Source organism: Lacerta agilis, chromosome 3, assembly GCF_009819535.1.
Source record: "Lacerta agilis isolate rLacAgi1 chromosome 3, rLacAgi1.pri, whole genome shotgun sequence".
Taxonomy (NCBI): Eukaryota; Metazoa; Chordata; class Lepidosauria; order Squamata; family Lacertidae; genus Lacerta; species Lacerta agilis.
In genome coordinates, this window is record NC_046314.1 from 103,248,133 (window position 1) to 103,261,667 (window position 13,535).

General features: G+C 40.1%; 1 protein-coding gene across 2 annotated transcripts in view; it reads left to right on the forward strand.

The window, feature by feature from the left end:
* Nucleotides 1-7,159, forward strand: part of SOS1 (SOS Ras/Rac guanine nucleotide exchange factor 1) — a 45,512-nt gene extending 38,353 nt beyond the window's left edge. Inside the window, exons 19-23 of one of the 2 annotated variants that reach the window (XM_033145014.1) lie at nucleotides 628-800; nucleotides 1,087-1,203; nucleotides 1,364-1,619; nucleotides 2,176-2,294; nucleotides 5,455-7,054. In XM_033145014.1, coding sequence (XP_033000905.1) covers nucleotides 628-800; nucleotides 1,087-1,203; nucleotides 1,364-1,619; nucleotides 2,176-2,294; nucleotides 5,455-5,949 — 1,160 coding nt within the window. In that variant the 3' untranslated portion in view covers nucleotides 5,950-7,054. Of the gene's footprint in view, nucleotides 1-627; nucleotides 801-1,086; nucleotides 1,204-1,363; nucleotides 1,620-2,175; nucleotides 2,295-5,454 lie in introns of both variants that reach the window. The other variant, XM_033145013.1, reaches the window with a different exon arrangement.
* Nucleotides 7,160-13,535: the final 6,376 nt, after the last annotated feature.

A 13,535-nucleotide genomic window follows, 5' to 3' on the forward strand; every position in this document is an offset into this window, starting at 1 on the left:
ACTGTAACCTGTCCTGGTACCTGCTTCACCCGCTCCATCCCCTCCTCCTTTTTCATTCTGTGTTAGGTCTGTTGCATATTAAGCCTGGGATAGGCTGTCTTTTAAAAATTATTATTGAGTGAGAGCCTTTCAGATGAAGAGCTAGTAGAACGGCAGGCAAAAAACAAGGATGAGATTCAAAGAGGCTGGGTGGGTGCATGCCATGAGTCTGGAACTAGTAACAAAAAACTGAGGAAAGGGTTAGGGGGCACTGTGGAGTTTTGAAGGGGGATGTGGAGGTGGGTAGAGAGGCAGGTGACAAAAGGTGTAGCTTGCCATTAGAATGGCTTGGTCACAAACAGGCATTAAGTGGGCAGTGCCCTTTGGCCACCATCCAAAGTTAGTTAACCATGTGTTGAGACGAAGCCCAAACTTTGTTTCACCCCAGATAAGTAGCAGCAGCAAGGTCAGCAGGCACATATGCTTGGAGGAGAGGAGATCAGGAATCCCTTTGTTGGATCTTCAGAAATTTTTTAAGTGCATAATTCAACCTTCCCAAAGTCTTTGTAGCTCTAACCTTAATTCTAGTTTTCCATTGAAAGACCATAACCTTTTTATAGCTGCAATTTTTTTGGACGTTAATTGTAGGAATTTATTTAACAAACATCTTGAAAACGGAAGAAGGCAATCCTGAATTTCTCAAACGACATGGGAAAGAACTTATCAATTTCAGTAAGCGGAGGAAGGTGGCTGAGATAACAGGGGAGATCCAACAGTACCAAAACCAGCCATACTGCCTAAGAGGAGAAGCTGATATCAGAGTAAGTAGGATTTTTTGCTCTTCCAGGTTCAGCTTCCTTTTAGTGGCCATGAGGAAATGCTTATACTGTAGGTTGAAGTTCCTTTGCTGACCAGGGTATTGTGCTGATTTTATTACGCCTGAATTTATTTTCAGCCCTTAGACTGGCTCCCAACTCTACAGTCCTTTTATTTCTCAATTATCAATTTCTAGAGCACGTCCTCTTCAAATAATAGTTGGTTTTAATCTGGTTTTGCTGTTCAACAGATCTGTCAATTCTGTGTTAATCCTTCTATTTTGGGTTTCAGAAATTTTTTGAAAATCTGAATCCAATGGGAAATAGCATGGAAAAAGAGTTTGCAGATTATCTGTTCAACAAGTCTCTAGAAATAGAGCCACGTAACGTCAAGCCACCCCCAAGATTTGTGAGTATTTAGATTTTATTCTCAGTTAATGTGTGCTATAAAATACAGTTGGAGCTGCACAAACTTTTTAAAAGAAAAAAAAGTAAGTAATTTTACAGTAAAAACTATCACATTAACTCAGTGTTTTTCATATAAACAGTGTTTTTTGTTTTCTACACAGCCCAAAAAGTACACCTATCCTCTCAAATCTCCGGGTGTTCGTCCATCAAACCCAAGACCAGGCACCATGAGACACCCTACACCTCTGCAACAGGAGCCAAGAAAAATCAGTTACAGTCGTGTACCTGAGAGTGAAACAGAAAGTGCTGCTTCTGCACCAAACTCTCCAAGAACACCGCTCACCCCACCTCCACCATCAGCGACTTCCAGCACCACAGATGTCTTTGACTCTGATCCCTCCACCCCTTTTCATTCAAGTAGGTGCTCTAGCTAGGATTAGGCTATTCTTTTTAAGTAGTTTGGCTTGTGTCGCATGTGGGCATGTTTTCTGATACTGCTGTTATGTGCCAAACCACAGGAAATAGGAGTTGATGCTTGTATTTTGAAAACGGTTTTCTTAAATTTGATTGAATTCAAACCATGATAGAAAAGGGAAGACTGAGATGTACCATTTTAAGTGAATGTTTGCTGTTTGTACATGATTAGGGCTTGGCAAGATGCTAGTAACAGGGACAATTATTTTTGTTTCTTTCCTGGCCTTTATCAATCCATGGTCCAAGGGCATATTAAAACATAAGATACAATACTAAGAATACCACAACTATTGGCAGCTCTTTGGCTTAAGCTGCTTTGTTTTGTTTGTGAAAAGAAATCCTGATTCCTCAAGAACTTAGCAGGAGAAGGCTTATAGATAAGAGGTATACATTTTATATGCTGTATTGTACTTTGTGTGTTTAGAATTTACTGTTAAAGTACTAGAAAAGTAGAAAAATTCAAATGAGATGGATAATAGAATTTTTCATACGCTTTCAGGGTCAGCTTCTGTGTCTTCCATAAGTTTTCCAAAAAGCTCAGATGAAATTACCATTCCCCCTCCTATTCCTCCCCGGAGACGTCCAGAATCTGCTCCTGCTGAATCTTCTCCTTCAAAGGTAATTTCACCGCATTTTTCTCTGCAGAAACAGTGAGATGAAAATACAGTAGAGAGGGAGAGCCTGCTGTCACTGCCACCCCCACAGCCTTTAAAGACAAAAGACCACTAGTGTGTGTGTCTCCCTACAGAGGAAACGGTTCATTCCCCCTTTTAAAATAAATGCATGGAGCTTCAAATTCACAACCTAGTTTCATTTAATTCTTATGCAAGGTGACAGCAAAAATTAACATTCACTGTGGGGAAAACATTCTGGGGTTTTATGCTCCACCTATGATCTATAATGATAAAAGTTTGGCTTATTTTAATTTTAATGTAAAGGCACAGCATGAATGGGCTATTTAAAGCTGTTTCAGTGTTTCCATACCCACTCCCACCTCCCGGAGCTCCTGGGGCTCTGGTTCCTACAGTTTCAGTTTTAAGTGGCTGCTTGAAAAAGGTAGGGATCCTGCTGCTGTACTCACAACTAGCAGCTTTAAGAAAGTTTAAACAATGGGAAACTCAGCAGTGGCCAGAGGATTGGAGAAGATCAGTTTACATCCCAATCCCAAAGAAGGGCAGTGCCAAAGAATGCTCTAACTACCGCACAATTGCACTCATTTCACACTCTAGCAAGGTTATGCTTAAAATTCTACAAGGCAGGCTTAAGCAGTACGTGGACCGAGAACTCCCAGAAGTGCAAGCTGGATTTCGAAGGGGCAGAGGAACCAGAGACCAAATTGCAAACATGCGCTGGATTATGGAGAAAGCTAGAGAGTTCCAGAAAAACATCTACTTCTGCTTCATTGACTACGCAAAAGCATTTGACTGTGTCGACCACAGCAAACTATGGAAAGTTCTTAAAGAAATGGGAGTGCCGGATCACCTCATCTGTCTCCTGAGAAATCTCTATTTGGGACAAGAAGCTACAGTTAGAACTGGATATGGAATAACTGATTGGTTCAAAATTGGGAAAGGAGTACGACAAGGCTGTATATTGTCTCCCTGCTTATTTAACTTATATGCAGAATTCATCATGCGAAAGGCTGGGCTGGATGAATCCCAAATCGGAATTAAGATTGCCGGAAAAAATATCAACAACCTCAGATATGCTGATGACACAACCTTGATGGCAGAAAGTGAGGAGGAATTGAAGAACCTTTTAATGAGGGTGAAAGAGGAAAGCGCAAAATATGGTCTGAAGCTCAACATCAAAAAAACTAAGATCATGGCCACTGGTCCCATCACCTCCTGGCAAATAGAAGGGGAAGAAATGGAGGCAGTGAGAGATTTCACTTTCTTGGGTTCCATGATCACTGCAGATGGTGACAGCAGTCACGAAATTAGAAGACGCCTGCTTCTTGGGAGAAAAGCAATGACAAACCTAGACAGCATCTTAAAAAGCAAAGACATCACCTTGCCAACAAAGGTCCGTATAGTTAAAGCTATGGTTTTCCCAGTAGTAATGTACGGAAGTGAGAGCTGGACCATCAAGAAGGCTGATCGCCGAAGAATTGATGCTTTTGAATTATGGTGCTGGAGGAGACTCTTGAGAGTCCCATGGACTGCAAGAAGATCAAACCTATCCATTCTCAAGGAAATCGGCCCTGAGTGCTCACTAGAAGGACAGATCCTGAAGTTGAGGCTCCAGTACTTTGGCCACCTCATGAGAAGAGAAGACTCCCTGGAAAAGACCCTGATGTTGGGAAAGATGGAGGGCACAAGGAGAAGGGGACGACAAAGGATGAGATGGTTGGACAGTATTCTCGAAGCTACTAACATGAGTTTGGCCAAACTGCGGGAGGCAGTGAATGATAGGCGTGCCTGGCGTGCTCTGGTCCATGGGGTCACGAAGAGTCGGACACGACTGAACGACTGAACAACAACAACAACAAACAATGGGAGAACTAGTCTGGGTCCCATCCAAACTCATAACCATTTTTTTAAGAGGAAGGGAGGGGGAACAATTAATGACTGTAGTAAAAATAAAGACTTTCACTGCTGTTCATCTGGAATTAAATACCTGGTTGCCACTGGTGACCCTATTTGTTCCTGTGCTTATAAGTTTTTGCACCTGGGAACACCTTTAGTGCAACTCTTTGTCTTGATCCATTAAAGGGCTCCCATCTCCTGTGCTGGATCTCCAACCTATCCAGCCTGATTCCGTTTCCTCTTCCCATCATTTGCTTCTGGAAGAGTTGTGGGCAATAGAGAAGAGTCTGACAACCCTCTCCTATTTCCCCCTCCCCCCTCACACACACACCTTCTGCTTTATATGGGCATCCAGCTTTTGTCTTCTATTGGATTCTTGTTGTAGGAGCACTCCTAGAAGTAAGATGAAATGAAAGCCTTTAGAGCAGGGGTAGCTAAACCCTGTGGAACACCCTCCCACCAGATGTCAAAGATAAAAACAACTACCAGACTTTTAGAAGACATCTGAAAGCAGCCCTGTTTAGGGACGCTTTTAACGTTTAATAGATTATTGTATTTTAACATTCTGTTGGAAGCCGCCCAGATTGGCTGGGGAAACCCAGCCAGATGGGCAGGGTATAAATAAATTATTATTATTATTATTATTATTATTATTATTATTATTATTATTATTATTATTATTATTATATTTGGGCCAGAAGGCCACATTCATCCTCTAGGGGCCACATGCCAGCAGTGTATGTGGCCATCCCACACTCTCTTGTGCATACTCTCACAGGCAAGTAGGCAGGCACCTAGCTACTTCTCTTCCATGCCAATCAGCTGAGGACTAGGTGTCATTGTCCCCGTTGCTCAAATGATCATTCCAGAGACAAATTTGAAGGGGTGAGCAGTTGTCTCCTCCATCAGAGCACTGCGCTTTGCACACCCAACTTTTACTTTTTGCTGCTGCTACCAAAATTGGTGGGATCTTTTGGGTAGTAGATTATGTTCACAACCCAAGGATTGGCCATTCCTGTTTTGGGCTTTCTCTAATTCTTTGAAGATAATTCATATTAGACTTGCTGTGTGGGTTCTTTCTACTCTGAAAGAGAACAACCTGTATTGGGTAACTCTCCCACTCACCTCTGCAGGTGGAATTAGTCGAAAATGTCTTCACCCTCTTTTGCGAGGTACCGTCTTGGCATATTTGTTCCCCAGTGCAACACTGAGGTCCTTGAATTATGTACTAACAAATCTTTATATTTCAGATTTCTTCTGCACATCTGGACAGCCCACCAGCAATCCCTCCTCGGCAGCCGACATCAAAAATCTACTCACCGAGATACTCAGTGCCAGACAGGACCTCCATCTCTGACCCCCCAGAAAGCCCACCTGTATTGCCACCTCGAGAACCTGTACGAACTCCTGATGTTTTCTCTAGTTCACCTCTCCATCTCCAACCACCACCCTTAGGCAGAAAAAGTGAACTTGGCAACACTTTCTTTCCCAACAGTCCGTCTCCATTTACTCCGCCTCCCCCTCAGACACCTTCTCCTCACGTTGTCCGGAGGCATTTGCCATCACCTCCTTTGATACCCCAAGATACGGACCTCCATTCTGTTGCTGGGCCACCTGTTCCTCCTCGGCAAAGCACTTCTCAACATATCCCAAAGCTTCCTCCAAAAACTTACAAAAGGGAGCCCACGCATCCATTGATGCATCGTGATGGACCCCCTTTGCTGGAGAATGCCCACTCCACCTGAATTCTCCCTTGTGCTCGAGAGAGAATGCTTTCCCTGGTGCCATGTCTGTTGCTGGCAATAGATGCACTGTACCTTGTGGGCACCAAGGAGTTGAGCTGTGTTGCTCCTAACACTAAAGACTCTACGTTTGATATTTGGTGTACAAAAAGAAGAAGAAAGAATCTTAATAACGGGCCCCTTACCATGAATAAACTGTTGCTGTTTGTTAGTATAGTATGCAGGGTCCTGTTCTAAAGTCAGTGGACACCTGAATGTACCAGAAATCAGATTTGCAGATCTCTTTGGGCCAATAAGCAGACATCGTGTTTTGTGTAACGTCCTGTGAGGGATAAAATGCATAGTCCTGTATTCATCTGTCCACCATGATGCAAGTTCTTGGAGTAAAAATATTATGCACTTTTTAAAAAAAGAATCTCAAACAGGGAACTTGATAGTCTTCTTAATTTTCTTTTGTTTTATTCCCTGCTTTCAAATCATGAACTGGACTGTGAGGAAGATCTGTGGTACTGAACTGAACCAACATAGAGCTAAGACATAGCACCGTACTGCAGTCCTGTTTACAAACTGTTACTAGTAATAACATGGGTACCTAGGCTTCACCAAAGAGGTACTTTCCTCCTCCTTTATGAATATTATGGTGCCAGTTCAAAAAGATTTTTTTGCCAGTAAACAGAATGCCTAACTTTTAACCGCCTTTAAACAAACGAGATTTAAGTCTTATATTAATGACACCAATGATGCAAACTGCAAAACAATGCTATTGTCAGAGTTGAATCTGTTTCTCCGTTTAGAAGACTGTTAAATCTAGACTAGGTTAGGTCTTCATTTTAAGGTTTACTGATAACCCACTTAATGGCTGGTAGTGCAACATCTTTGAGACTATGCCATGAAAATGCAAAAGGTAATCCACTGGCCATATTCCCTAGTTATCACCATGTTTTAACTAGCAGTAGGTAGATGAATAATCAGCACCCTTAGAATTGCCTTGTAGTTGCATAAATAAATCATATGTATATAGTGAATGTTGCATAAATATACTTGCAAATTGTTTTTAATTTAATTGAAATAAAGATACAGATATTTTGTCTGGCTGACATATATTAAATTATTGCATTTCTAAATGTACATTTCAGTTTAAAGCACTGAGGAGGAGACACATGCTGCGGCACACACCTCTCTTTCTTGCTCATTGTTTTAGCCTATAAAGAAATTTTTTAGAAGAAATCCAAGGTTTGGCATGTGAAATAAAAGTGTGTTAGGGGTGACTTGGAAGTGAACATCTGTGTGCTTAATATGGATCTCAAGCATATAATACAGTTCAGAATTCCAAACTCTGTTTAACTTCTTAAACCTTGAAACTGATCTTGACAGTGTCAGAAATGTTTGAAAGAAACTAATCTACATGAATATTTTGCCTTGGATTATCCATAGACCTGTGAATTGCGCTTCTGATTCTAGTACTGTGATAGTAATGCATGCCACTTATTTAAGATATTTTAATAATTTCTACTACACTAGGACTTGTGAATGGTGCAGTATTGTATGCTTAGTTGCTAAGACTCTTATAGGATGTTTTCTCCTTGGCAAAACCAAAATACATTTCGGTAATCTAGAAAGCCATGTCACTGGGACAGTGATGGTAGAGGACTGTATCACCATGAAAGCCTACTGTTCTAAGACACTTCTACAGCATTATGTAGTGTGGTCTTTGCATTTCAGGAAAACATTCATTTAACCTGCATTAAATGGATCCTTCTTAACATGTACGATATGCAGAAACAAAAGGGCATTCTGAGATAAAGATTTGTATAATGCTAGCCTGTGACAAGTGTTAAGTTGAGCCCAGCTGAGGGTTAGAGATACTTTAAAATGACTGAACTTGCTAAGGGAAAGTTGAGAAACTGCTCCCTACTTAAATACTTTTTTTTTTCTTGTAACACTAAAGGTAGTGGTAATGCTCCTGTCCATGAGAACTTTAAAATACAGCAGATGATATTACGCCCACTTGAGCCAACTAAGAAAAACACTCTAATGTCATTTCTCCAGGCTCTGCCTACAGAGTGAAAGTTCCCTAATCAATCCACTCCAGAAAAAAAGTGGGTGGGATTATAGTTTGATAAATCCATTTAGCATTTGCAAGCAGCAATGTTTTGTACAGATCTGTCTTATTCTTGTTTTGAGTGGAAAAATGATGTTCACTTAATATTTCCAGCAGCCCCGTAGTTGCTAAGATTATCATGCTTGATACAACCCAGATACTTTGATAATTAAGCAGTTTACAAACAGTTTAAATAAATAAAATACTTAATCCAAGATGACAAAAGAATCGGCTTAAGCAACTGAGAAACTAAGCCATTTTTCCCATTGATGCTGTCTGTCAGCTTCATGGTCTCTTATGGTAGCTGAAGTAAAATATTTCGGTCAGCAGAACTTATAAAAAGTGCACATATTAAATCTGTGTGTGCAAAATTTTCCCAAATCCCCTGAAGCGGATGTTGTGCATGTGCAAAGGGTGTGTAGTTATTTGGGCCTCTTGTTTAATACAATCAACTTTCATTGTGTTAAATATGCTTTGTTTTTAAGCACTGAAAATGTTGTTTTGATTAAAATTACTTTGTGCTCACCCAAAACATCCATTATGTAGATCATAGAATTTTAGAGTTGGAAGGGACCATGAGGGTGATCTGGGCGAACCCCCTGCAATGCCCAATGTGGGGCTCAAACCCACAAACCCTGAGATTAAGAGTCTCATTCTTTTACCAACTGAACTATCCCACTTTTTGATGTTCTACAAGAAGTGGCGAGCTTTTTCAGAAGTAAACTTCACTGCATAATTCAAAATCCATCCACATGAGTTGCTAGAATATTCCCCATAAAAAAGCTACTTTGTATAATTTTAGTACCTCAATCAAGAGTTTGGAAAGTCACAAAGTAGGAAAGGAAATAAACTTTTTTGGGTCAAATATTTGTGTATGCAGAGTTCTGACTTACTAGAATGCTTCACCAGACAATCTAAAACACTATTTTTCATAGGATCAATATCTGTTTGTATAGGAGTATAAACCTCATAAAAAAGGTACATAACTGAACATCAGGAAGAATGGAGAGGTATCCAAGTGGTTATATAGAACCAAGTGGTTGACATACAGGTCATCCAGACTTGGAAATAAAAACTTGTTTCTCTAGCAAATTTGCTATTAGAGGTTGATAGTAAACTGCCTTTTCACTCTCTGTTAATAAAGTGGGAGGGAAATCTTGAGAGCCTGTAAGCAGGCAGTTGATGCCCATGTTTTGACCTTGCCATGCTGCAGTGGGATTTTTTCATTTTGCCGTGTCTTGCTGCTGCTTGCTGTCATACACACATGCCCCTGTAAGTCAGGCCATTGTTGCTCAAATTTAACTCATGGGTTTGTTTTTCCATTTTAAACTCTACCTTAGAATTGAGTAGGTTTGCAAATTAGTCTTCTGTGTTACATTTAAAATTGACTGAGATCCAAATCTGTATGCAAATCTGGGGTTTTTAACCATCACCTCTCATACTACTGCAGGCGCTCCCTCCATTCCCTGAAAAGCCACTCTGTAGGGCGAGATGCAGAATTTATCACCTGTGCAGGGACGCATGGAGAATTTTTGGGTGTCTGTTTTTAATAATAATAATAAGAAGAGGGAAGTAGTCTCCTAAGAAATTCAAGAAAGCATTCTTTTGTTCCACCATGACTCCAAATAAAAATTGGCCTCAGTGCTATGAAAGTGGTAGGTGGCACTTCGAGACTAGCAACATCTATTGAAGGTTACCAGTGTTCAGTGTAGATGGAGCTGTTTGGGGTGGTTTTGATTGGAGCCGGATAAGTTCCTGAATGGTTTTTGTTGGAACGTGTCAGCTTGTCTGAATGTTTTCTTGTCATTGTGTCTTGCCTGCTTGCTATTCAGTGTACAAAAAAATTGCACAAATTAAATCCATGCTATTCCCTACATTTTGGGTGGTTGAAAGGGAGGAGCTTGCTGTAATATAAAACCGGTTTTTAAATAACAAGGGGGGGGGGAATAAACAAGGCAACCTCTTTGGATGTTGCCCAATCCAGCACTGGTGCAAGAGGTAACTCACATACAGCTGCTGTAAATTGTGCTCTTAAACTGATCAGTGATCACTACCATACTTACCGAAGAGCTAAATAATTTTTCTCTGCTAATGAAAAGTAAATGCAGGCCTATTGCTGATGAAAGGTATTAAGCCAAAAGCACTTGGGTTTTTTGGGGATGAATTTTCATGCCTTATTTGCCATTCATTTTGTTACTTTAAAACAAAAAACCTTAAAGTGCATTTTTTTTTCTGTCAACTGTGAGCAAATTCCCCTTTTGCCTTTAACAGCAAAACAGTGCATTAAGCAGTGAGACCTTTGTAAAACAGTAATGTACCCAGGCGAAAGGGGGGGGGGACTTGTGCCAGATGTGTATGCAACTTTCAGTAGCTGCCAAATGTGCCTTTAAAAAAAGGGTTCTTTTTTTCTGAAACATGGTAGATTCTCTTGTTGGTCATATTTCTTATTTGGCCAATTTAGAAACCAAACTTTCTGTTTTTCTATGTACAGGTTTGCGTTTTTGATGGAATTCTAATAATTTGTATATTTAAAACGTATTGCCTTTTGTTTAATGGCATGGATAATTTGCTAAAATGGTTGAGAAGCTATGGCAGTCCAATCCAGCTGCGTTAAGGTTGAAGTGGTGGTATCCTAAACTGGCAAATCTTATGGGCCTATGTGTGTACCTAATCATGTCTGTAGGTCAGCTTTGTATGCTATGTCTGCAATGGTATTCAGATTGCATTTAAAGTGAAAATTAATAGTGGCTGTTACTTTTTGGCATTCAAGAGATCTGTTCATAAAAAATAAATAAAAATGCCTTACATATCCTATAAGTGTTTATCCTTGTATATGTAAAAACTTAGGTCTGTGAGCCTGCTGCATTTTAATTTTGCTCCGTGTAGTGTTGTCCTATAAAGATCAACCACAGTTAAGAGTATCTGAGTACCACGCAAAGGTGCAGATAGCACTCCTAACACAGGAAGCAAATAAATTTACCACTGCAGAATAATCAAGTGCGTAGGATTAGCTAAAGTTATACCATCCTATGCAAGTCTTGACAATGTGGTTGCATTCTTCAGTAGTCTCGCTCCATCTGACCTCCAACTTGTTGCTAAACTGAGTATTTTGCTACGTTGCTGTTGCAGTACCTTTTAATACTTAAAACAGCTGAGGTTAGATAGGTCTGCAGGAAGAATGGATTTTCCCGGACATTTAAGCAATTTCCGCCTGGACACTGTTTCGAACTGCCAAATCCCGGCAATGTCCAGGAAATTCCGGATCTATGGCAACTCTGGTATTTATCTGAAATACTTGAATACTTAACAGTGTTTACATATGGAGATTCCTCCCACCACCACCCCAGTTATGATTTAGTCTCTTGTAGGCAACACAGCAGAGAAAATTACTTTCAGTTGGTTTTAATAATAGTGGAAGGATAATCCTTTGTACATCCAGTCTCCTGAAATGGCCTGTTTGGTGTTGGACATGTAAGAAAATACACCTTAGGAATAGCCATTTTCAAATGTCTAAAGGGTTGTCACATGGATGATGGAGCAAGCTTGTTTTCTCCTGCTCCAAAGGGTGGGACCTGAACTAATGGGTTCAAGCTGCAAGAAAGGAAATTCTGGCTAAACATCAGGAGGATGGTAAGAGCTGTTCAACAGTGGGCAGGCCCCCTCAAAAGGTGGTGAATCCTCTTCATTGGATGTTTTTAAGCAGAGATTAGATGGCCCTCTGTCATGGATGCCTTAGTAGTGTTCCTGCATTGCAGGAACTAGATGACCCGTGAGTCCCTTCCAACTGTACAATTCAATGAGAAAGCGTGATTACCAGTTTGTTTATTAATCTGGTACTTGTTACTGCTTTCCTTGGTCAGTTGCACACACTTATCTTCCTAAACATCTGCATGGAATAGGAAACCTTTGGACTGTTTCCAGTAGATACGGTACATATATTCCTGTAACATAGGAAATTGACAGAAGCTTTTCTTCTTCCCAACTACTCTTAGATCTGGCTGTAAATCAGGAGTATAACCAAGAATAAATAAATTGTAGCATGAGAAGCAGCTTTTAGGCTCACGTTGGGATGCTCAGCAGTGCTTGTTCAAGGTACAGTATTTGTATTCTCAAGCAATACTCATTGTTTGAATAATACAGCAAAGTTTATTTGAAACAAAATAAATACAAGCCTAGATTATTAAGAAACCAGTCAACTTCTCCTGGAGTTCCTCTCCCTCTTCTGAATATTCCCTACCGCTTTTAAAATAAAATTGATTCTTCTGTGACATCTGTTTAGAAATTCAGATTCCACTGTAGCACCACTTTATATTTTTGGAAAAAGAACAGTGGAAGATCTGTTCTTTCAGCATCAATCTAACTGTATTTTAAAACAACAACAATGTTGCATCATTAAGACTAAGTTGTAAATCAGTTATTGCATGAACTATACAAACACCTACTTCCTGGCTACTCTTAAATCTGAGCCATCCTAGAGATGGCAGCCAGATCCATCTAGGACCATGCAAAGGTGTTTCCACATTTTGCTAGCTAATTAAAATGATTGAGGTGGGTGGGTTGTAAAATGATGATCTACGAGTTGTTTATACGTCCCTGTGTCCCACTTCTGGACTAGATGGTTCGTGCTCACCTCCATGATGTCTACTAGGGATGGTCACCTGACATCCCAATACACATCAGTATACAGTATACAGTGGTTGGTACCTTGGTTCTCAAACACCAAAAATCTGGAAGTTTTCTAACGTTTTTTGGAAACCGAACATCCAATGCAATTGTTTTTGTGACTGTGTGGAACCCAGTTCAGCTACTGATGGATTGATTGTGCGACTGCAGAAATGGATAAAAGCAATACAAACAATGACTATCATCAGTGCAGTTAAGAAATTTTAATTTTTTGTTTTTATCATCTACAATACTGTTTTATTTATTTTATATGATAATCAATATTTAATATGATTATTGCTTTCATTTTCTGGATCAATGGTCTTGTTAGATGGTAAAATTCAGGTTAAATTGCTGTTTTAGGGTTTGTTTTTAAAAGTCTGGAACGGATTAATCCATTTTGCATTACTTTCTATGGGAAAGTGTGCCTTGGTTTTGGAACGGGCTTCCAGAATGGATTAAGTTTGAGAACCAAGGTACCACTGTACAGCCCTTATATCCTGCCTAATGATAATAAACGTAGCAAAAGTGAAATAGCGCACCTCTGGACCTCGTACATAGGATGTCCTGATAGAGATTCAGAAATATTGTGACATATACATCAATGACATCATACTACAATTTTCCTTAACTGTGAGGCCCTTATTGCTTGATGACAGCAATAAGTTAACAGTTGCGTGAGTGGCAAAATACCGTATTTTCCCGTGTATAAGACTAGGTTTTTTTCCTAATAAATTATGTCAAAAATTAGGGGGCATCTTATACACGGAGAGTGCCAAGGCCATTTTCTTAAATCTGATTCCCCCAAAATAGGGGACGTCTTATA